At 30.8% G+C, this 22,911-nt stretch overlaps 4 protein-coding genes across 5 annotated transcripts; 2 read left to right on the top strand and 2 right to left on the bottom strand.

Annotated features, from left to right (window-relative positions):
* On the top strand, positions 4,716-6,508 carry LOC109329860 (xyloglucan 6-xylosyltransferase 2-like). Its single transcript, XM_019563723.1, has one exon. It carries the CDS (start codon positions 4,829-4,831, stop codon positions 6,215-6,217), a length of 1,389 nt encoding a protein of 462 aa, XP_019419268.1. The 5' UTR covers positions 4,716-4,828; the 3' UTR covers positions 6,218-6,508.
* LOC109329862 (translocator protein homolog) lies at positions 8,008-8,963 on the bottom strand. The gene has a single exon (XM_019563726.1). It carries the CDS (start codon positions 8,779-8,781, stop codon positions 8,164-8,166), a length of 618 nt encoding a protein of 205 aa, XP_019419271.1. The 5' UTR covers positions 8,782-8,963; the 3' UTR covers positions 8,008-8,163.
* Positions 10,444-12,918, top strand: LOC109329863 (heat shock factor-binding protein 1-like). Its single transcript, XM_019563727.1, has 5 exons — positions 10,444-10,573; positions 10,855-10,908; positions 11,914-11,937; positions 12,022-12,064; positions 12,531-12,918. Exons 1-5 carry the CDS (start codon positions 10,571-10,573, stop codon positions 12,677-12,679), a joined length of 273 nt encoding a protein of 90 aa, XP_019419272.1. The 5' UTR covers positions 10,444-10,570; the 3' UTR covers positions 12,680-12,918.
* On the bottom strand, positions 17,288-22,564 carry LOC109329861 (protein LOW PSII ACCUMULATION 1, chloroplastic). Of its 2 annotated transcripts, none has more exons than XR_002105590.1 (9): positions 22,292-22,564; positions 22,102-22,205; positions 20,851-20,986; positions 19,764-19,995; positions 19,410-19,567; positions 18,610-18,798; positions 18,405-18,501; positions 18,091-18,187; positions 17,288-17,515 (listed from the first exon to the last, which is right to left on the bottom strand). XR_002105590.1 is itself a non-coding variant. In XM_019563724.1 (9 exons), exons 1-9 carry the CDS (start codon positions 22,538-22,540, stop codon positions 17,441-17,443), a joined length of 1,341 nt encoding a protein of 446 aa, XP_019419269.1. In that variant the 5' UTR covers positions 22,541-22,564; the 3' UTR covers positions 17,288-17,440. The 2 variants fall into 2 exon arrangements, 1 of the variants encoding a protein (XP_019419269.1); XM_019563724.1 differs by having other exon boundaries at positions 18,405-18,505.

Raw genomic sequence — 22,911 nt, 5'->3', positions numbered from 1 at the left:
AAATTGAACACGTCATAAAAGTATATTTTTCTTATATCGAAAAAGAGAAGATAAAAGTAACAAAATGAGTAAAAGAGTAATGATATATTGATGAAAAAGAATAAAAGTGATATGTAGAACTTTATGATAGTTATTACTAATTATGGCATGGTGGAATATAGTTCAGATGGATTACATTCATAACATGATAAAGTGACATTATTGATAGATGATTAACTATCAGTATAGTGAATCTATTATCTATATAACAAAAAAAACTCCTTATTGACACATGTCACTATATCCTTAACTTAAGCTCATTGTCATGTCATCATTGACACATGTCATCATTTCCTTAATTTTCCCCCCTCCAAAATGCTCACATATTCTTATAATGAGCTCTCACACACTATATCATTCTTCTACTATCTTAATATAAATATATGTGAGAATAGATTGTCCAAAGAATAGTTTATTTTCATCAAATTAATCTTTCATCTCTCTACTCTTATTTCATTTCAATTTACTTCTTAGTTTTTTCTCTATTTTTATTTCAATTTACTTCTTAATCTCATCTTCTTTTGAAACTCACAAATTACTTCTCCTACATTTTTTTTATTTTTATTAGACAGGTCTAATTTTTTCCATCATCAAACAAGGTATTATCTTAATATAAATATATGTGAGAATATATGGTCTAAAGAATAGTCTATTTTCATCAAATTAATCTTTCATCTCTCCACTCTTATTTCATTTCAATTTACTTCTTAGTTTTCTTCTCTATTCTTATTTCAATTTACTTTTTAATCTTCTCTTCTTTTGAAACTCACAAATTACTTCTCCTACATTTTTTTTTCATTTTTATTAGACATGTTTAATTTTTTCCTTCATCAAACGATGTATGATTTTCATCAAATTAATCTTTCATTTCTTTACTCTTATTTCATTTTAATTTACTTCTTAAATTTTTTCTCTATTCTTATTTCAATTTACTTCTTAATCTTCTCTTCTTTTGAAACTCACAAACTACTTCTCCTACATTTTTTTATTTTGATTAAACATATCTAATCTCTTTCATCATCAAACGAGGTGTGATTTTATAGTCATTTCACTTTTTTATTACTTCATCATTCATGAATTATCTAACGAGATGTTCATTGATATATATAATTTGATTTCATATTTTACCAATCAAAGAGATAAAAGCCTTAAAAGAAAAAAACTGATATAATTTTGAACATATTTTGATTCTTACAACTATCATTCGGGTTTATTCATACTTACTAAAGTTCTAGATCCGATTCAAAACATGTTTCAGTGTTGAATCCATTTTCTTCATCAGGGATCCTGATAAGCCATTTTGTCATTTTTTGTTATGACTTTCTTCTATATAATTTGGAAGTTTTAAATTGTATAATTTTCATATTATGCATATTCCATTTCATATTATGTATAATTGATTATGATAATTAATTGATTTGATTTACATTTTGATTAAATTATTTATGATTCGCTAATTTTAAGCAATGCTTATTATGGATATAAATTTGCATAACTATAAATAATAAATTTACGAAAACTTAATAATGATGCTACAAATATATAGTCGAAACTGTCTTCCTATTTTCAATTAGTCATATAATGAGTTATGATATTACAATTAATAAGGAAATATGTTGATATTCTAACTCCCTTAAAAAATAATTGACAATGAATTTATTTCAAAATAATGATTTTAATACTAATTATTAAAAAAGATCTTAAAACGTTTGCAATTAATATTATTTAATTATTTTTAAAACTGAAAGAGTAGTAATTCAATCTTATTAAAACATTCTCAATTACTATCTTATAATTATTTTTTTAAATTTTAAAATGCTAAATAGGATATATAGTAATTGCACATTTAAATAATAAATCTTAAAACGTTCTCAATTAATATTATTTAATCATTTTTTAATACTTAAATAAGAGGAATTCATTGTTACTATTAATATAATGAGTTATGGTATTACAATTATTAAGGAAAAATATATTGATATTCTACCTCGCTTAAAAAATAATAGACAATGAATTTAGTTCAAAATAATCATTTGTAATACTAATTATTTAAATACATCTTAAAACGTTGTCAATTAATATTATCTAATTATTTTTTAATTTTAAAACGCGAAATATGTTATGTCGTAATTATACATTTAGATAGTAGATCTTAAAATGTTCTCAATTAATATCATTTAATCATTTCTTAAAATTTAAATTAGAGAATTTATTGTTACTATTAATAGAATAAGTTACGATATTAATATTAATAAGGAAATTTGTTTATAGAATTAATCTGTTGTTATTATTAATAGAATAAATTATGATATTAAAATTAAATAATAAAATAATTAAATGATATTTTATTTCGCTTAAAAAAATAGACAATAAATTTATTTCAAAATAATCATTTTTAATACTAATTATTTAAAAAGATATTAAAACTTTTTCAATTAATATTATTATTATTTTTAAAACAGAAATAGTAAGAATTCAATCTTATTAAAACGTTAAATATGTTATGTCGTAATTGCACATTTAGATAGTAGATCTTAAAACGTTCTCAATTAATATCATTTAATCATTTTTTAAAACATAAGTATGAGAAATCTATTTTTATTATTAATAGAATGAGTTATGATATTACAATTAATAAGTGAATTTGTGGATATTATTTCAAAATAATCGTTTTTAATACTGATTATTTAAAAAGATCTTAAAACATTTTCAATTAATGTTATGTAATTATTTTTAAAACTGAAATAGTAGGAATTCAATCTTATTAAAATATTCTCGATTAATATCATCTAATCATTTTTTAAATTTTAAAACACTAAATAGGATATATAATAATTGCACATTTAAATAATAGACAATAAGTTTATTTCAAAATTATCATTTAGTACTAATTATTTAAATATATTTTAAAATGTTCTCAAATAATATTTTTAATTATTTTTATAACTTAAATAGTAGGAATTCAATCTTATTAAAACATTCTCACTAAATATCATCTAATCATTTTTTAAAATTTAAAATGTTAAATGTAATAAGTAGGAGTTACGCATTTAAATAGTAGATGTTAAAACTTTCTCAATTAATAGCATTTAATCATTTTTAAAACTTAAATAGTAGGAATCCATTATTATTATTAATAGAATGAGCTATGATATTACAATTAATAAAGAATTTTTTTCGTATTCTATTTCACTTAAAAAATAATAGTTTAATAATAATTATTTAAATAGATTTTAAAGTTTTCTCAATTAATATTAATTAATTATTTTTAAAACTTAAATAGTAGGAATTCAATCTTATTAAAATATTCTCAATTAATATCATCTATTTTTTTAAAATGCTAAATATAGCGCATTTAATTAGTGGATCTTAAACCATTCTCAAATAATATCATTTTTTAAAACTTTAGTAGTAGGAATTCATTGTTATTATTAATAGAATGAAATATGATATCATAATTAATAATGAACTCTATTGATATTCTACATTGTTGCTTGAAAAATGATAAACAATAAATTTATTTGAAAAGAATCGTTTGTAATACTGATAATTATTTAAATAGATCTTAAAATGTTCTCGATTAATATTATTTAATTATTTTTAAAACTTAAAGAGTAGGAATTCAATCCTATTACTAATAAATGAGCTATGATGTTACTATTTATAAAGAAATATATTGATATTCTGTCAGACTTAAAAATAAAATTACTGAATAGAGCTAAAAATAATAACATTATATTCATTACATGATTATTTTTTATTATTATTGCAATTATGTATATTAATATTTTTTTATATTTTTATTTATGAATTTGTTCATATCACAAAGAAAAAAGAGAATTGCCTAAATGAATAATATTTTTTAGAATTAATTTTATTGTGATAATAAAAGAGTTACATTTGTCTAAAATTTATTTATGGCTTAAAAATAATATATTTGATTTGATTATGATAATGAATGTATTTATTTTATATTTATTTCCTGATTTATTTTCGATTATTTAATTTCACGTCATACTCGTTATGGATATAAATTTGAGACAATGCTCATCATGTATATATTTTTTGACAATGAATTATGTTTAATTTCTTTCAAAGCATGTTGAAAAGTTCACTAAAATATAACATAATGGAGATTGACACTATTCTTTAAACTTATATTTTTTTTCCTCATTTGAGTCTGTTTCAAAATGTTATCTTTTATTTGTGTGAGAAATATAATTAATATCGTTCGTTCAAGTTCAATACTTTTATTGATAAAAATGAAATCATTTTATAAAATTGGACTTGCATCAGTAATATGAGTGAAACATGTGATCTTAATAATGCGAATGTACGAATAACATGTGTGTTTTAATTATAGAAATGTGCGATTAATATATGTATTCTTAGCAATGTGAATGTACGGGTAACATATGTGTTTGAACCAATGTATGAGTCATATGTTTGTTCTTAACAATATGAATGCACAAATAACATGTATGTCCTTAATCATCTTAATCATGTGAACGCACATGTAATATGATTCTTAACCATGAGGCAAAAATTACGGGCTAGTTTAGTGATATAAAATACTTTTAAATTTTTAGAATAATCAAAATATTGAAAGTTTAATTTATTGGACAAATTACTTTGTGAAAAAAATACAATCCCATAAAATAATGAAGTTTATGATCAACGATCATCCTTTCCTTTCTAATCTGAGTGGGTTTTCGTTCCAAACTATACCCAAACATCCTCAAAAACATTTCAAATCCTAATCCTTCAATAAAAATTCACAGAAAAAAAGATGTTGGAGAAGTGTTTGGGAGCTCAACGATTAAGAAGATTCCAGAGACTTCTCAATCATTCCAAGCTCACCATTCTCTGTCTCCTCCTCACCGTCGTTGTCCTACGTGGCACCATCGGCGCCGGTAAATTCGGCACGCCGGAGCAAGATTTCAACGACATCCGCAACCGCTTTAAATCTCGTAAGTTAATTAACGACCCTCACCGTGTTCTCGAAGAAAAGGTTCTCCACAAAACGACGTCGTTTTCTGATTCCTCCACCAATTACAACGCCTTCGATATCAACACGTTATTGAAAGATAACGAAGAAGAAAAAGAAGAGGAACGAGAAAATGAGGAACGCGATAAATTGAACGAGTCTTATCGTCTCGGACCCAAAATCTCGGATTGGGATAAACAACGATCGAATTGGCTTCTTTCAAACCCTAATTACCCGAATTTCATTCGATCCGATAAGCCTCGGGTTCTTCTCGTAACTGGGTCTTCACCAAAACCGTGTGAGAATCCCGTTGGTGATCACTATCTTCTGAAGTCGATTAAGAACAAAATTGATTATAGTCGATTACATGGGATTGATGTATTTTACAATTTTGCCCTTCTGGATGCTGAAATGGCAGGGTTTTGGGCGAAGCTACCGTTGATTCGGAAGCTTCTATTGTCACACCCTGAAGTTGAGTTCTTATGGTGGATGGATAGTGATGCAATGTTTACAGATATGGCTTTTGAAGTGCCTTGGGAGAGGTATAAAGATCATAACTTTGTGTTACATGGGTGGAATGAGATGGTTTATGAAAAGAAGAACTGGATTGGTTTGAATACTGGGAGTTTCTTAATTCGGAATTGTCAATGGTCATTGGATATTCTTGATGAGTGGGCGCCGATGGGGCCGAAAGGGAAAGTTAGGAATGAGGCTGGGAAAGTGCTTACCAGGGAGCTTGAGGATAGGCCGGTTTTCGAAGCGGATGATCAATCGGCAATGATTTATTTATTGGCGAAAAATAGAGATAAGTGGGGTGATAAGGTTTATCTTGAGAGTGGTTATTACTTGCATGGTTATTGGGGTATTTTGGTTGATAAATATGAGGAAATGATGGAGAAGTACCATCCTGGTCTTGGTGATCATAGGTGGCCTTTGGTGACTCATTTTGTGGGTTGCAAGCCTTGTGCCAAGTTCGGGGATTACCCAGTTGAGAGGTGTTTGAAGCAGATGGATAGGGCTTTCAATTTCGGCGATAACCAAGTACTGCAGATTTATGGTTTTACACATAAGTCATTGGGTAGTAGGAGAGTTGAGAGAATACGGAATGAGACTAGTAACCCTCTTGAGGTCAAAGATGAACTTGGCTTACTTCATCCATCATTTAAAGCAGTTCAGGTATCATCATCCTAGCTGAGTCCCTCTCATTCTTTTTCTGCAGATTAAATTGTCGGAAAACTCTTTAAGCTGACCCACCTAGTGGGACTAAGGCTTGGGTTGTTGTTGTATTATTTGAGATAGAAAGCACATTGTGAGAAACAGGAAAGCAGCATATGCTTCTTGGCTTCATAGGATTATGTAGTTCTCTGTTTCCTTTTATGTTTTGGCCTTACAACTTCTAAATTCCAAGTTTGTAGATTAGTCCTATCCATGGATTGTATATGGAGTAATTGAAAAATAATAGAAAGGGTATATTGTATGAAACAGGAGAGCAGTTGTTACTCTAGATAGAAAAGCAGAAGAAACCACCTTTTTTTCTTCTGAGTTGTTACTGTTTTGAGTGTGTTCTGTCTGTATATGAAATTTTGTGGTTGGTACTGAAATTGCACTGTCACAATCATCTTCAAAGTGATCTTCATTGGGATTTATTTTGCTTTAATATCAACTGCTCTTTCTATGACTGTTAATGACCTAATGTTGCCATTTTATAACATCTAATTATGAAAGGAATTGGAATTTGTTTGCGAAATTAATGTATTATACATGTAAGGTTTCTTGCCTTATGTCTTGGAAGTCATGAGTCCAGACCTTGGAAACAGCCTCTTCACTTGCGAGGGTAAGGTTGCATACATCTATCTTTCTTAGACTCCACTAGGTGGAAGTCTTGTGTACTGAGCCACCCACATGTACTAGCTCGCCAGACTTGTATTGTGACTGTCATAACTGATAATTCCCAATGTTATGCCATGTTTTTGCATCTTTGAAAATGTTTCAAAAAGATATTAGCAGTTACCTTATTGCATAATTTTTGTTAAAACTCTAAGAGGTCTCCACATTGTTCAGATAAGGCATTACCTAAAAAAAAAGGAAATTGGTTATGTAAGTATAGCTCTTTGAAAGCATGTTAACACTAAAATACCCTAGGGTGGAGCAAAAAGCGTTTTCCTGTGAGGTGGGAAATGAAATAAGTAATTGTCTGACAATGAGTAAGGAAAGATTTTGAGTAAGTAAATTTCTGATAATGAGTGAGGAAGAATTTGGGAATAAGTTATTGTCTTATAATGAGTGAGGAAGGATTTGTGGAAGTTTTTGTCTGATAATTAGTGAGGTGTATACCTCTTTGTGCTAAATAGGTGTAATGAACTCAATTCATTATATGCTAAATAGGATGTTTTGAACTCATGATTCATTATATGTTTTTATGAATGTCAATTAAGTCCATTGTTTGCCGACCTCACGTAGTTGGATAAATGTTTGGTTGATGTTGCTATGTTAATTAAGTTGGTTGTTTAATCATTTGATAAAGGAGTTATTCTTTGATAAACATATAGCTTCATTTCATTGGTTTGAAACTCAATTTCTGTGAACAACACTCTTCATGTTTTCCAAACAACCTTAGTACTTTGCAACGTTACATTAGTGTCCTTTATGAAATAGATAGATACTCCTGGCTGCTTGCTTCAGAGTGAGTCCCAGATATGCTTTTGATATTCAAATTTCATTTTTATGAACCAATTTTTCATTTTTTTATATAAAAGAACTCTCCTAAAAATAAAGAAAAATAAAAAGAAGACTTGAATAACATGAGTTTGCATTGAAAAGAATCTCATGCAATATTCTATTGTTCAATCCCATTCTCAAAGGAAATTATGAAGGCCAAAAAGACAGATATATACAACAACCAAACTTTTATAGTTGACTACATGGTTTGAATAAAACATGATGTTCTATCATAAATAAATAAAAAGTAGATATATATAGCAACTAAAAACCAATGCTGCTTAAATTTAACACTTGTAAAAGTGAGTCCAAAATATACAAACCAAAACAAAAAAGAACTATTATTTACAGAACAAGGCCTTAAACTGATTGTTTACACAGCATTATTGATACCCATATGCCTATATATAACTTCAACTTCAAACAAAGAGGAGCTTAACATTCACAACAGAGAGAAAAGCAGCACATGCTAAACAAGGCTTTGTGAAATCACCAGCAACAGAATTGAGTTGCCTAAACACATGCATGCAGCCGGACAGCGCGCCGAACAATCCCAAACACACCATCAAGCCAACCCTTGTTGCTCCAAGACCAAAAACAAGAGGATCCCATAGCAGAGTGAAGATGATCTGAGCCAAGTAAAGCAAAAGAGCCACAGGGTTTGCATGGAACCCTCCATCTGCCCACACCATCCAAGCAGAGATACCCATCAAGAAGCTAGAAGCAGGGCACATAAGGTGTAAGACCCATGATGGTGTGAACCAGAAGGGCTTTGTAGAGGCCACAACAACAACATCATCATCATCATCATAATAATCGGCATGTTGTTGGGTATGGAGTGAAGAACCTAGGTACATGGATAAAAGGGTAAGAGATAAAGGAAGAGAAACTGCTATGGCAAGTGACTTAAATCCACGTTTTGCCATTGCCATTCTCTTTTCTCTTCTTCTTCCTACACCTATGTTTCTTTTCTTGTTGTTCATTGTGGTTGTGGAGGGATTTTGTGTGACTCGTTGTTTGAGTTCATTGGAAGCCATTGGAAAAAGATAGAGTATGAAAATGAGAGGGTGCAAGAAGGGTAAGTTAGAAAGATGTTAATGTTGAAGAGGATGTGTAGGTGCTATGGTTTTTTTTTTTTTGGTTTGTAATAAAGGGTAGAGCGTGGTTATCTCTAGTTGGAGGGATGGCATATAAGGTATAGAGAGGATTCAGGGTATAGGACATGGCAGAGATAGAACCCATGTTTGGAGATAGGATCCATAGGAAGAATATATGACTCAGAATTATCTTGAGTATTAGAGATGAAAATGCTATAAAAAGCAAAGAAAAATAAAATAAAATGACACTTATATTCTTTTATTTATGCTGAAATGACATTTTTACTCTTAAAACTAAAAACAAAAACATAATTTTCTTCTCTATTATTGAAAAAGATTATTGTTTGACTGATATGTTGGAATCTATAATAATAGATATGAATGTTGAATCAAATCCTCCATGCAAAAATATTGGATATGTTTGAATAATGGTGTGATACAGAAAAATATATATTTGGATAATTAATATTGAAATTCAAGTTTATTATGACTATTTTTTTAAGTTTAAATTCGACTCATTTTAAGATTTGTAAATTATTCGGTTGAACTTAATTTACATGAGTCAAAAGACTTCATAATTCAATGCAAAAGTGAAAATAATCCACAAAGTGAAAATCAAGTAATAATGACATGCTACATATTAAAATTAGGTCTTTAAAAAATATTAAATTTGGTCATCTTGGAACCAAAATTATTTGAAAAAAGTTTTATGTATAATTAAGTAAAAGGCACACCACATTTGTACTTTTCTTGAAATTAGTAAAGTTATTTATCCACTTTCTTTATGTAAAAAGAAAGAATCCTATATTTGCTATATGAGAATTAATAGAAAGATATAGAATGATTCAAAAAATGAATTGTATATGATTTTGTTATGATAATGTAAATAGATATATTTAAAGGAAATCTTTAAAGAAGAAAAAATGTTTATAAATTGTCTACACTCATGCAAAAAAACGTACAATATGATTCCCACAATTTTCCTGTCTCCCTGTCCCGGACCAATCAAACATCACAAAATAATATTAAAATATTAATTTCTGTTTTTATAATTTTTCTTTTTAAATGAATGAAGCTCTATGATTAACTTGATACACCAAGTGAGACATGTAATCCCCATCCATAAGATTATACCAAGAGTTAACATTAAAATTTTAATTGTTTACAAAAACACATGTTTTTTGCAAATGCAATTACGAGTTCAAATTAGTTTAAATAAGTTGGTACGTGGAACTTTGACACCCATGATATATGATTATTTTCAATCAGTATAGAATACATGAAATTCAAATCCTTTCATTATAACAACACATAAACATAAATAAATTTTCTAATGATGCAAAACTTTAAATTTTTAAAGATGATTTGAACTTGTAAAATGTGATTATGTGATGATTTCAACTTGTAAAATGTGATTTAGAAGGAAAAAAAGACAAATTAATTGAAAAATAATCTGATATTTTAATTGCACCTTTAACCCTCGGCTTGCTTCAATTAGGGGTTACATTTTCTCTTCTACAAAATATACCATTATATTTACTTGATATTAGAAAAATATTTAATTATTAAACACATGAAATTTCATCCTTATGTAGTCGACTGGATAGTCTCACAAGTATCTAATATTTGTTGCCACAGTTCCACGAACCTGAATCGTTGCTCGCACTCTGCACCATTTTTTTTCCTTTCAAAACTTGCATCTGTTCCACCTACTGCGTTTCTCAGAACAATGGTTACACTCTCTTTTCCTTTTACTTCCATTTTATTTTCATTCCTCATTATTGCATTTCCAGTCACGATTCTCAATTTAAATATTTAATCAATTAGGGTTTCCACATTTCCAATTCAAACAAAAAGTGTCTCGTAGACATGTCTATTTTGTGAATTAAAACCTATTCCATTGTTATCTGTTATTTAAGAATTTAATTTCATTTTAGGTTTCGGTTCATCACGTCATGGTTTCTATTTCTTTCATTTCTTATTCACTGGATTTGTAACGTTTTATTATTTCAGGACGGACATGATTCAGAAGATCCAAAGCAAAGCACTGCTGACATGACTGCTTTTGTAAGACTTGTTCATAATAATTTTCAATATAATTTACGTTTTTTGGTTCTATTATTGCATCTATAAGGGGATGATTTGCGGCGTAACATTAAAGTTGTTGCTTAGTGACCAAAATGTCATGTTTGAATTCCGGAAACAAACAGTCTCTCTGATTATGGGGTAATGCTCAAACCCCACTACGTGGGAGCCTCTTGCGTTGTACCATTCTTTTATTTCATTTGTATGTATGTCTTTGTGTCAATAATGCTGGTAACTGAATTGGGATGCTGCTAGGATTTCTAATAATTATCAATTTTGGTAACTGGCATGCTTAGGTTCCCTGAATGAGAATATGCAAATTGGATTACATGATGCTAACATTTGAAAATGATTTTAGCATGGTTTTAAATTGTGATTGCTGCTATTGTAGGCATTGTGGTTGTTTCAATGTCGATTGCAACTATTATTGTGTGTATTTTTGTCTTAAGATTGGTTTTTGAAAATGTTGTCGTCCGGCGTAGCCTATTGTGGCTGCAATGTGGTTATGATGCAGCAGTGTCACTGTGTTGTTGCAACGCAAGTGCAGCGGTAATAGTAACCTCAATATTGTGTCGGCAATTGGTGCACATCTGCTGTCCCATAATGAGTATCACTCTATGTGCCATGGGTTTGTGATTGGTTGGAAAAAATGTAATTAAGTTAAAATTTAATTATTAAGTATTTTTCTGACCAATCATAGCTTATGGCACATGGAGTGACACAAATTATGGGATATAAGATGTACTCCCGTCGGCAACACTTCAACTGACAATGTCCGCACTTTAGAACCTTGCTATGTTGATCTATTTTTGGCTGGCTGATTAACCCATAGTCCATGATGACTTGATGGGTGCAATATGCAATTATGCATATTGGTGTTCTTGCTATTAACATTTGGGTCAGTCTAGTTAGATGATTTGATTGATGCTCTTGAAGTTGAATGTCAATCAATTTTGACCTTTTTCTGTCCCCTTTTCCTCTCTTCAGGTGCAAAATCTTCTTCAGCAGATGGTGAGTTGTACAGTCTAGGCTTAGAGTTTCATTACTGTTTTTCTTTATCTGTTATACTGCTGCTAACTCAAATTTTCTTTGCAGCAAAGTAGGTTCCAGACAATGTCTGACTCCATCGTCACGAAGAATATCCTTTTCATATGCCCTCCATTTCGATACAATTAGCTAATCTTAAACAATGAATAGGATTAAAAAATCCAATTTCAGAAAATGGTAATTCATGACTAAATCACTGAGGTCAGATGATAGGTGATATTAAGTGGCTTTCTCGTTATTAATCTGTATTCTTAAATAACAGTTTTTGGACATTTGGTTAGGGAATGAAGTGGAATTTATGACTTTGGTTTTATGACTTTTATATCATTGAATTGTTGTGCAATACCCATCTATACTAAATGGGCTTCGACACTCGAACCAATAACATGATGGCATATATACACAACAGTTTAATACTTTGTTTATGGTTGTGTATGTGTGGTATCATATTATTGGCTAAGGCAGGATCACAGTGATGCCAATTTTATTACATGTGCATTTCTGATTTGCCTATTACTCAAATTGCTGAAGTAATATTTTCCTTGACGTCAATGCACTTGATGACATGGGAAATCGTATAAATGAGTTGGAGCAAAGCATCAATGACCTAAGAGCAGAGATTGGCGTGGAGGGCTCTCCATCACCCACGGCCCCGGCAAAGCCAATAGATGAAGAAGAGTCAAACAAAGAAGAGGGTTCAGCTTAAGTAATGTTTCATGTTCAATTGCCTTTTATTCTTGTCTCTTGATACATCAAGATTTTGGTGCTGTGCATCTTTGTGTGTAGTTGTGGTTCAGAATTCAGATATTTGCCATGTAACTATGAGTTCCATTTCTCCTATGTAGTTAAATTGTCTTGCTGTTCAAATGAAGAAAAATACTACTGATTGATTGCTTGTTTTTCCAGTTTGATATGGGCATATTTGGGTGCTGTTTGAGTATTAGCTTGGATTTTCCTGTAATTTTATTGTGATTACTTTGCTAACCCTGTGCCCCTTCTCCCTGCATGTTTTTATTTTTGTGTTTGTCACTTTTCAAGGGACATGTATCCTCGTAAGTTCTAGAAAGAGCTGCATCATGTGCAGTTCATCATCCAATAGTTGCCATTTTTTAACCATTTTTTTAGAGTGTTATAATAATGACCAAGCCTTTATCCCACTAGGTAGAGTCGGCTATATGGATCGAATGATGTCATAATACTCTATTATAAATCATGTTACATTTATCACTAAATCTTTTGTAATGGTGGCACTAGTGGTATTTTTTGGCATTTGTCTTTAGACATTGGACTAATATTAATTTAATCCTATCTTATCCAGTGGTGTATCATAAAAATAAATTGTTTGTGGCCTAGATTCTCTGCAAGTTTAAAAACAATTGCACAGGATCCATATTCTGTTTCAGATTTCACAAACTCCATTTGCCATCAATTTTTCAGGCCCCACATTTGAACTTCAAAATTTGAACCATGCATATGATATTGTATACATGTATGTCAATCTTTCATTTTCTTTTCCATATTCATTGAATACATGTATTTTGAAATAACATCAAAATTCACATCCATTTTGTTAAATCTGTACTGTTCAGAAACGAGTACATCCTATTTTGTGCACCTTATGTCTATGAACAGCTGTTTCTAGGGACAATATACTTTCTGGAAAATAGAATGAATGTGCGTTTTTCGATTTCACATCTATTCACATGCTGGCATGAGTAGACACTAACCCAGCTTATTTTTCATCTACACACATCCCCATTCTATATTGTTGTAATGAAGTTCTACTCACATCCCAATGCACTCTTCCAAGCAAAAACTAATCAAAAGCTAAAAAGTTGATCTAGGGTCTATTTGCGAGTTGAGTTTTGGAGCAGAAATAAAAAATGAAAGTTTTTTAGAGCTATTTCATAAATGTATTTCATGACTCCCGAATATTTCTTTTTCCTTCTTTACCCTCTAAAATTCAATCCACATATAGACAAAGAAAATATATCTTTATCTTTCATGACACTTTTTGTTATTGGTTGAAAAAAATATCTAGTTAAATATTTTTCTAACAATAATAAATAATACACTTTTGTAAAACAACTTATGTGTCATGATAAGAAAATGTTATTATTTATTTGCAAATAATGGTGTCTCTAGTTGATCTATTAATAGATATATTTAATATTGATTACTATCATAATCTTGAAAGAAGTGTTTACCCATGTATATAGTATCTTGAACTAGTATTGTTGGCACATGAACTTCATTAAGTTAAGTAGAGAGTTGACTATTGTAGTTACATATGGATTGCCAAATTTAACAAGCACAATTCATTTGATTTGACTTCAATTGACTTGCACTTTCAGCCACTTGCTTAGATTACAAGTCTATATATACATAAAAAATTGATTTTGAGATTTGCAATCCAAGATTTAAAATTACACCAATCTTTTTCATTATTCAACTCCTTGTCCAACTTTATGTTTAACCATGAATGCAAATATAAGTAAAAATTACACCAATCTTCCTTGAAATTTTACCTAATCACACCTCGTACTCTTTGTATTTCTGAAGTTAGATTCAAGTGTTCTTAGGTGAAGAATAATATAATTATACTAATCACCTCTACAAAACTTAATAATAACATGAATCTCCAAAAAGCCTAATGTAATTTCGAAAATAAAAAGCACCTTCACAAAGAACAAAATATTATACTAAACCCATAATTATTTAACTTTAATTTACACAGTTAAAAAAAATAAAAACTAAAACACCAAATAGATGTAATCAAGTAAAATGTTACAAGCCTTATTATCATAACTACATAGCATAAGAGTAATCAAATGGAAATGTATGAAGAAACTTAACTTTCTTCTTCTAAGTATTACGGCAATGAGTGATGGTATTGCAGCCACGGGTGTAAGGATTAATACTTGCTTCTGGCTTGCAATTGTAGTATGATGAACCCCTTTGAGTGCATGGCACGGTGTTCCGCTGCAGCGCTTTGTAGCTTATATACTGCGAGGTTGCTAGGATGCGCCGATGGGATTCCGAGTCCATCACTAACTCACCATTAATTATGCACTCTTCTATCGAGCCTTGACATGACGTGGTTGTAGTCGTGGTTGTGGTTGGTAACCATTGTATACGATGGTTGCTGAGCGCAACTATTGTCGGGGGATAGATCGATGTAGCTACCATGAACAAGTATAAGGTTAGGAGAAATGAAGCACTTGCCATCTTTGGTTTTGGTTTTGGTTTCGGTTGTGCTATTATTCTTACATCCAGGTTTCAACCATTTTATAGAAGAAGCTTACTAGGAGAGTGTTAGTGTAGCAACTTGTATTTTGAGTTTTGTAACAATCAAGATTCAATTGTTTGGTTCTATACTACAAATAAATAAAAGTGCACACAATCTTTAAATAATGTAGTAAAGAGTTTAGCCTTATAACCCCTAATTAAATGAGTATTAAGCAACTTTTATTTTTTATTAGTCACAAGAGCCAAGCTTATAAAAAAATGTCAGTGCAAATAAATAAATAAAGAATAAAAAAAAAAGTTGTGCAAATTAATGATTAAGAAAGACTTGTGTGAAGACATATATATGTAGAGACAACCAATAAAATTTTGACAACACAATAAAAATTAATTATAATTAAAATTTAATCATAAATAATAGAATAAGAAACATAAATACACTCCTATTCAAATATAATGTGTTATATATATTTTCAGAAAAGTTAATGATTATGCAACTTTGGTTACATAATATTTTTGTGTTGCATAAAAAATAAAAGCTTTTACATGGAAACTTCAATATTATTATGAAGAATAAATGTGTTATATATGTTTACCTAGGATTACATTGCATTTCTACTCCAACCACCACCCAAGGTTTCTCAATCTCATTATACTAATAACATAATAATAATGTTAAATGAGTTTAATATACTATGTGCCGATAGTGTAATTTTTTTTATATAATTAGACCAATATCAACCATTTGTGTGTAAATTATTATTGCATCTTAAATAAAAATAATACAATAAATAGCGGCAGATGGACAATAATTTTTTTTATTATGACGATCCATAAATATTAAATTCTAACAATCTAAAAAAGAATAAACAATTGGAGAAGAACTTAATACCACCCATTGAAGAAAACTGAAACTGAACTGTTTGTTACTTTTCAAGTTCAAATGTGTTCCAATTGCCATGAAGAAAGTTTGGTACAAGAAAAATGAGAACCTTCAAAACCTACCATGAAAATGAAATAAAGCATGATGATGGGGCACTATAATCCTAGGTTCAGATTCAAAGCATTAAGACTATAACTTTTAATATTGGGCCTGAAATGTATGGATTACGCAGAAGTCTAATTCAACATTCTTGTGTCTCAGCCCTTAACAAAAATGATGTTGGGTTTGAAATCATGTTCCCTTAGATAGGTCACCACAAAAAGACTACCCTCTAAATTTCTTTGGTTAATCGACAGTTTGACACTTGAAGAAATTTTCAAGTTCCTTTGGAATGAAGAATGATAACTAGCACAGTATTCAACAACATAGATCAACATCAATATTATTGCTTGAATGTTCCACTCAATTGTCATTACATCTTAAATATTTAAGAGAAAATAATTGGTGTATTGATATAATAAGAGTTTTTATATTTTTAGCGCATCATATAGTATTTATATGTTAATTATCATTGACTCTTAAATAAAAATTTATATATATGAATAATAAATAATGTACATGCAAAAAAAAAACTTTATAATAACACTACATAGCTATGACTTAAGATTTAATCATTAACATATAAAGGGTTAAGTACTCCTTTCAGGGATGAATTAAGTTTTAAATTATTATTTTATTTTTTATGATAAAGTAGCCTAAATCCCATATTTAAGCTTGCGTTTTGAATTATTTTTTTGGAAACCTTGAGTTTTAAACTAATATCTAGAAGAATTAATTAAACAACTAATAGCTCTAAAGCCAGTTTAGGAGATGCCTTCTTACTTTGTTCTAGAAGGGACTTAATGTGTGTATATTTAGTTTATTTTGTATTTAAAACGAATTATAACATAGTTTTTTTTACAATTTATAATTTTTTTAATAATAAGCATAATTTTTAATAGAAAAAGTTAGCAAACAAATGTGGTTAGAGGCAACAATTATGTCATCTGAATCCTTTGAAAACGGATTCTTTGCTTTTGGAGTAATGCTGCATATATTTTATTAAGTGAGAGCTTCGTGCTGATCTTTAAATACAATATAGATTTACAATCAAACAATATTTGTATATCAATTTAATCTTCTGTGTTAAGAATCTCACTAGTACTTAACATTTAATTTGAAATTGTAAGCAATGATCATGGAGGACTACATGTGCAGTGTTTAATTACTTGGACAAAGAGATAAATAATTGAACCCTCCCAATTCTATAAGAAACGATTGGAAATTTAATAAAACTTCTCATCTTTCCAGCTTGCTTAAAAATGCTTCCATTGGTGGTAGCTCCTTCACAATTTGCAGCCAATCTGGCACACCCTGCAAACACATTTTCATTTGTTAGCATACCACTGATAGTGGCACGGTATGAGAAATTGTATTGCAATCGGGAAAAAAGGCAGCCCAATACTCGAGACTCCAACCTAATAAGGTGTGTAGAAAATAGATGTACACAATCTTACTCTCATAAATGAAGAAGTTGTTTATAGTATTTAAACTCATAACCTCCATATCACATGTCAAACAACCTCACAATTACGCCGATATTCAAAATGGTAATGAATTTCCTTGACAAGCTTAAGAACTTAGTCACAATTTCTCTTGAATCAAAATGCTTTTTTTATGGTTTGTAGGTGACAAGCAATATGTAATACAACAACAAAAACAAATCCTTTACCCAATAGTGGAGTCAGCTACATGAATCAAACAATACTATAACGTTCTAAATCATCCAACTAGTCCAATAAAAAATAACCAATTGTTTTCAATTAAGATCTAAATAGAATTCAAAGTACTCCAGAACAAGGTCATCAAGCTTTCCAAACAAGTCATTACACATCACAGCAAGAAAGACATCTCAATGAAAAACATGTTTATTCTGAAATGGTACTTACTTTCCCGGATCTTCGAACTCGCCCATCTAAGCGCAGTATTATGTACACGTCTTCGCCAACAGTAACTCCTTCAGACTTCTGCTGATCCCTTATCCACCTATACAAGTTAGTACATGTTAGCATGCAACTATTAGCAACTCATTTCACTCTCTCCTGCTTTTCTTTATCCTGAACTTCTTAGTTGACAATTTGACATCAATGCACCCTTTCGCTTTTGCTGTCTATGTTGATGCTAAGTAACCTTTCGTTTCACGACGAAATAGATTACGTATTAGGTGATTCAATACGAGAGACAATATAGAAGAGCATATTACCCTTCCCATTCTGCTGGTGATACAACTTCAGCCTTGAACCTTATTTCAGCTTTCAACTTAGATTTTGCACTTATTGACTGTGTTCGCTTTTCAAAATCTTCCTAACAAAGTTTTATGAGTCAGTGTCATCAAAGAAACAATGGTTTTATTTTATTTCATGTGAAGCCGGATTCACACGGACACATGGTTATATATCAAATCTTACCCCAATAGATGGAAGAGCTTCAGCAGCCTTCGGTCGAATACCAAAACCTTTCTTCTCAATTTTGGTTTCCTTACCTTCTCCCCAAATGACAGGAACTAACAAAACACCGCGTTTAAGGAGATCAGTTCGAAATCTCTCTGCTCTTTGCAGTGCCAAAGATACTGTTTCTTTTTTCCCTGCTAATATAACCTATAACCCAGGCTTCAGTTTAAAGCATAGAAACAATCATATTGAAAGGGGAAGGAACAAAAGGGAAGAAACAAAGAAAAAACGAGGAATTTTGCACAGAGAAAGAACAATCATAACTTGTAAATCCATCCATTTAAGTCCTCTAGTATGCTGTTAACATTTCATCAATCAACTCAAGTTACAACTTATCTATGAGTTTCTAGATGAAAACTATTCAGAACTAACCCCCTCGGATAATACTAACTAATCTGAATTATAAAGAAAAGAGAAAATGCTGTTAATAGATGGCAGTAGTGTATGCCGGTATGGTATTACTTTCACCAAGATCGAACTCCCAAAAAGATAAACAAAAGAAGAAGAAACACTGAAAACTTCATCTCTAATGCATTGCATTCAGAACTTAGAAAATAGTAGAAGAATTTATCACTCAGCAAGCTACTGAAACAGTTAACTTTACATTACTCTTGTGCTAAAATGCATGGATTGTGAAGCACTTTTTCTCATCCCCCTTTAAGGAGAAAGAAATAAACATGTAAAAAAAATACAATAATGCAATGTAGGAAAACAACAGAAAGAGAGAGTGAGTAGGGAAAGAGAAAACAGATACTGACTGGTCTAACTGTGTCCCGTAGCTGCACAAGTTCAACTATTCGATTAGTTGAAAGGCGCAAAGGTAGCCTTGATAGTGTCTCATTTCGGGTTATCTGCGCAAGCTGCTCCTCCTCCTTTTTATTGTCCCACAAGAATAATGCCACAAAAACAACAATACCTGCACATTGCTGATTCCGGTGCTTAGTCATTTAATGAAGAAATGCTATAACAATTTTCTCAGGTGTTACACAATGTAGTTACTAGTTACCTAGAAGTTTATGATAAAAACAAACTCCTCATTCCTCACTGAATTTAGTAAGCATAAGTTGAACCTGAATTGTTTTTATTAGGAATTTAAATAGGTCAGTATTCACCTCCGATGTTAATGGCAGCATTCTGAGCAGTTTGCAAGAGATCAGGAGCACCATCACCACCTTGAATTGCACGAAAGAGCCTCGGCACTGTTAAAAACAATGATATCCCTGCTGCAGCTGTGAATGCTACATAAAAGAATCTCCTAACCCCGCGAAATGGTGCTTGAACTTCACTAATAAGTTTTAGATCTCTTCGAAAACTGTTGCCAATATCTTCCCCACCCAGCCTGGCCTGGTGGCATGGAAGAAAAGTATATGAATAATGTTAAAAGATTTCAGCCTCCATAATAAGATTATAAAGGGGATCATAAATTCATTTAATATGATTTTTCACTCTAATTGGTATTATCCCTCTCAATGATATCCTCTTGTATTTTAGGCTTTTTCCACAAAGAGGGCAAGGGTGATGAGGGTGGGTGGAGGAAACAAAAGAGGCAAATACTTCGTTGTTGGACACATTCAAGTGTGGAGTCCCACATATATAAGATGAGTAGAAGAGTTTATAAGTAGAAAAAATCAATGAAACCATAGTCTTAAAGGTTTTGGTTCAAGACGTGATGTCTCGCAGTAGCTCTTCACTCTTCTATGCCCGATACAAGGGGACTCCTTGGTGGTTGGAGGCTCCACGGATGCCAACGAGTCAAACAAGTGGTATATAGTCGATGATTCGGCTTGGACATGATGAACTTAAAGGGGTGATATTGTTGGATATATTCAAGTGTGAAGTTCCACATTGGATATGAGGGGATGATTGAAAAAGTTTATAACTAGAAAATAATGATGGACCTATTGCATTAAGATTTTGGTTGAAAATGTGGTGTTTTGTGACTCTTTACTCTTCCCATACCCTGTAATAATGAGACTCCTCGATGGTTGGAGACTGCTTCCTTTCTTGACTATTTTACAGAATATAGTAATCTTAAAAGCTAGTAATGTTAGATATTTATAAAATCATTCATGGGCCTTCATCTAACAACATCTTTAAACTTTTAAGAGAGTTGGCAGTTGACAACTACAAGTCTACAATAAAGCACATAATGATCAGACAAGTTGGCATTGCAAAATTCTTGAAAACTAATTAAACAACCTCTTCTTGTAGTTCTTTGAATTCAGGCAAAGCTCTGAAGGATGCTAAATCTGGATCATTGAGAATTGTACCAAATTTTAGGTTGTATTCCTTCAAAGCAGTTCGGAGACAATCAGCAGCTTTCTTTCCTTCCCCTCTTCATGAATATAATAACCAAACAACATCCACATTAGAATGTAAAGATACATCCACTCACTTTACCAATTACAACATTACGAATATAGAAGATAAATCAATTGAATTTTTCCATGCCATTACAATGTCTAGAAAATGCAAGGAATTGAAAAAATCTTATGATTTTAGAGATGTCCACTTGCTCAGTCATTTCTCTGGGATAATAGAAGTCCAAATGACTCAAACTAGTGGGTTGAATCTAAATGAATAACAACTAGTGCCATATAATAGTCAATTTGACTAACTCAAGAGAAACAAATATACCCACTAATAGTGTATGAGTTTTATACATTGTCATTGCATTATCCACCATTCATATTTTATTATCACTGACTCTTAAAAAAAGTAATATAATGGTAGATGACATATTGACTGTGTATAAACCTTTACATACTAATCATGCATAGATATTATTACACTCCGAACTAAATGCATTCCATGTGTGTGAGATATACACACCCTAAACAGGGTCCTACAATTTTGAGAGGACCCTTCCATTTAAAGAATGTTATGCATAACCTGAAAACTAGACAAAAGAGAATTCATTCCAATACACTGCAAATGGATCCTCTCATATTTTTAAGTATTTTTGTCACATGGTCATTGATCGAGAGGTGAGACAGACACACAGATTTTATTAGTGAACATGGTCTAAATCTGTGGAATTTCTGTTATAACCTCTATATCTATGTGTCTCTTGCACATGACAACATTATTTATGATCTCATACTCCAAAATTTTCAGACTTGTCTGAAAATTGTTTCAACAAATTCATTCAAACCAATGGATAAAGAGTCATTTCAGTCTCTCATGTTTTTTCAATATTATATGTTTTGTTCCTCGAAAAATTAAAAAACCCAAAATGGTCATGTGGGTTAAATTAATCCTTTTTAATATGTTTTACGACACCTAATACTAATTTATCCTACAAATGACTAATTTGATGGACATGAACCATTTTGAGTTTTTCAATTGTGAGGGAAATGAGTATTTACTCATCAATAAATTATCAAATCAAAAGTTTAAAAATGTAACATTCACATTAATTCCTTGTAAAAAGATATCAATAACACATACCTGTATGCATGGCAACAAGCTTTGTTATATAGAGCAGCTTGGGCCTCAATAGGATTAGGATTCAAAGAAAGTGCTGTTTCAAACTGTGTTAAAGCATCTTTGACCTGCAAAAAAAAGCATTCCATTTTAACTCAAACCAATGAGAAAAATAAAAAATAATCACAAATTGAAAAAAAGTTGAAGACTTTACTTTTCCTTTGGAAAAAAGCTGAAGACCCAAATTAACACAAGATTCAGGAGTTTGAATATCAGCAGTTTCTGGGGTCTGTGAAGAAGAACATGAAATGAATGAAAATTGATTCTTTTTGTGTGAATTTAGAAGAATGTTGGCAGTGTAAGGAGAAAAACATGATGGGTTTGTTAAATTTCTACTTCTCAAAATTGATTTTGTTGAGAAGAAGAGAAATTGATGGTGCACACTAACTGCTACCATAGCCATTGCTATGTTTCATGTTATCAGTTACTGTTTGTTATTAACTTATTATTACTCTGTTATCCAAACAAGCTACAATCTTGACCGTCTGTCACTGCGAGATGTGAAAATGGACGGTTAGGATCTTAAGGAGTATAGTGTTCCTTGATTCTGATTGCTACACGTTGCTGCAATTGAGATTGATGAACCATTAGCAATGGGGGATCCTTATTTAAAAAATGGTAAGAGATCCATTTAGTTGAAGAATAAATTTAAATACTTCAAATTCAATAGTAAGTATTTTAAATTTACTACATATCTTAATTATTAATTTTAGGGAATTAATAATCTATCATTTTTTTTATTTGTGAAAAATTCATCTCTCTAACTTACATACA

Source organism: Lupinus angustifolius, chromosome LG16, assembly GCF_001865875.1.
Source record: "Lupinus angustifolius cultivar Tanjil chromosome LG16, LupAngTanjil_v1.0, whole genome shotgun sequence".
Taxonomy (NCBI): Eukaryota; Viridiplantae; Streptophyta; class Magnoliopsida; order Fabales; family Fabaceae; genus Lupinus; species Lupinus angustifolius.
This window is presented reverse-complemented; position numbering and strand designations above follow the sequence as displayed.

What these genes read in the sequence shown, in the direction of transcription:
- LOC109329860 (XM_019563723.1), top strand. Translation starts at nt 4,829, where the DNA reads ATGTTGGAGAAGTGTTTGGGAGCTCAACGATTAAGAAGATTCCAGAGA.
- LOC109329862 (XM_019563726.1), bottom strand. Translation starts at nt 8,781, where the DNA reads ATGGCTTCCAATGAACTCAAACAACGAGTCACACAAAATCCCTCCACA.
- LOC109329863 (XM_019563727.1), top strand. An exon ending in CTGCTGACATGACTGCTTTT is followed by an intron (nt 10,909 to 11,913) that starts GTAAGACTTGTT and finishes TCCTCTCTTCAG; the next exon opens with GTGCAAAATCTTCTTCAGCA. An exon ending in TGACTCCATCGTCACGAAGA is followed by an intron (nt 12,065 to 12,530) that starts ATATCCTTTTCA and finishes ACGTCAATGCAC; the next exon opens with TTGATGACATGGGAAATCGT.
- LOC109329861 (XM_019563724.1), bottom strand. Translation starts at nt 22,540, where the DNA reads ATGGCTATGGTAGCAGTTAGTGTGCACCATCAATTTCTCTTCTTCTCA. An exon ending in AAGCTCTTCCATCTATTGGG is followed by an intron (nt 18,506 to 18,609) that starts GTAAGATTTGAT and finishes AAACTTTGTTAG; the next exon opens with GAAGATTTTGAAAAGCGAAC. An exon ending in GAGTTCGAAGATCCGGGAAA is followed by an intron (nt 17,516 to 18,090) that starts GTAAGTACCATT and finishes ATGTGTTTGCAG; the next exon opens with GGTGTGCCAGATTGGCTGCA.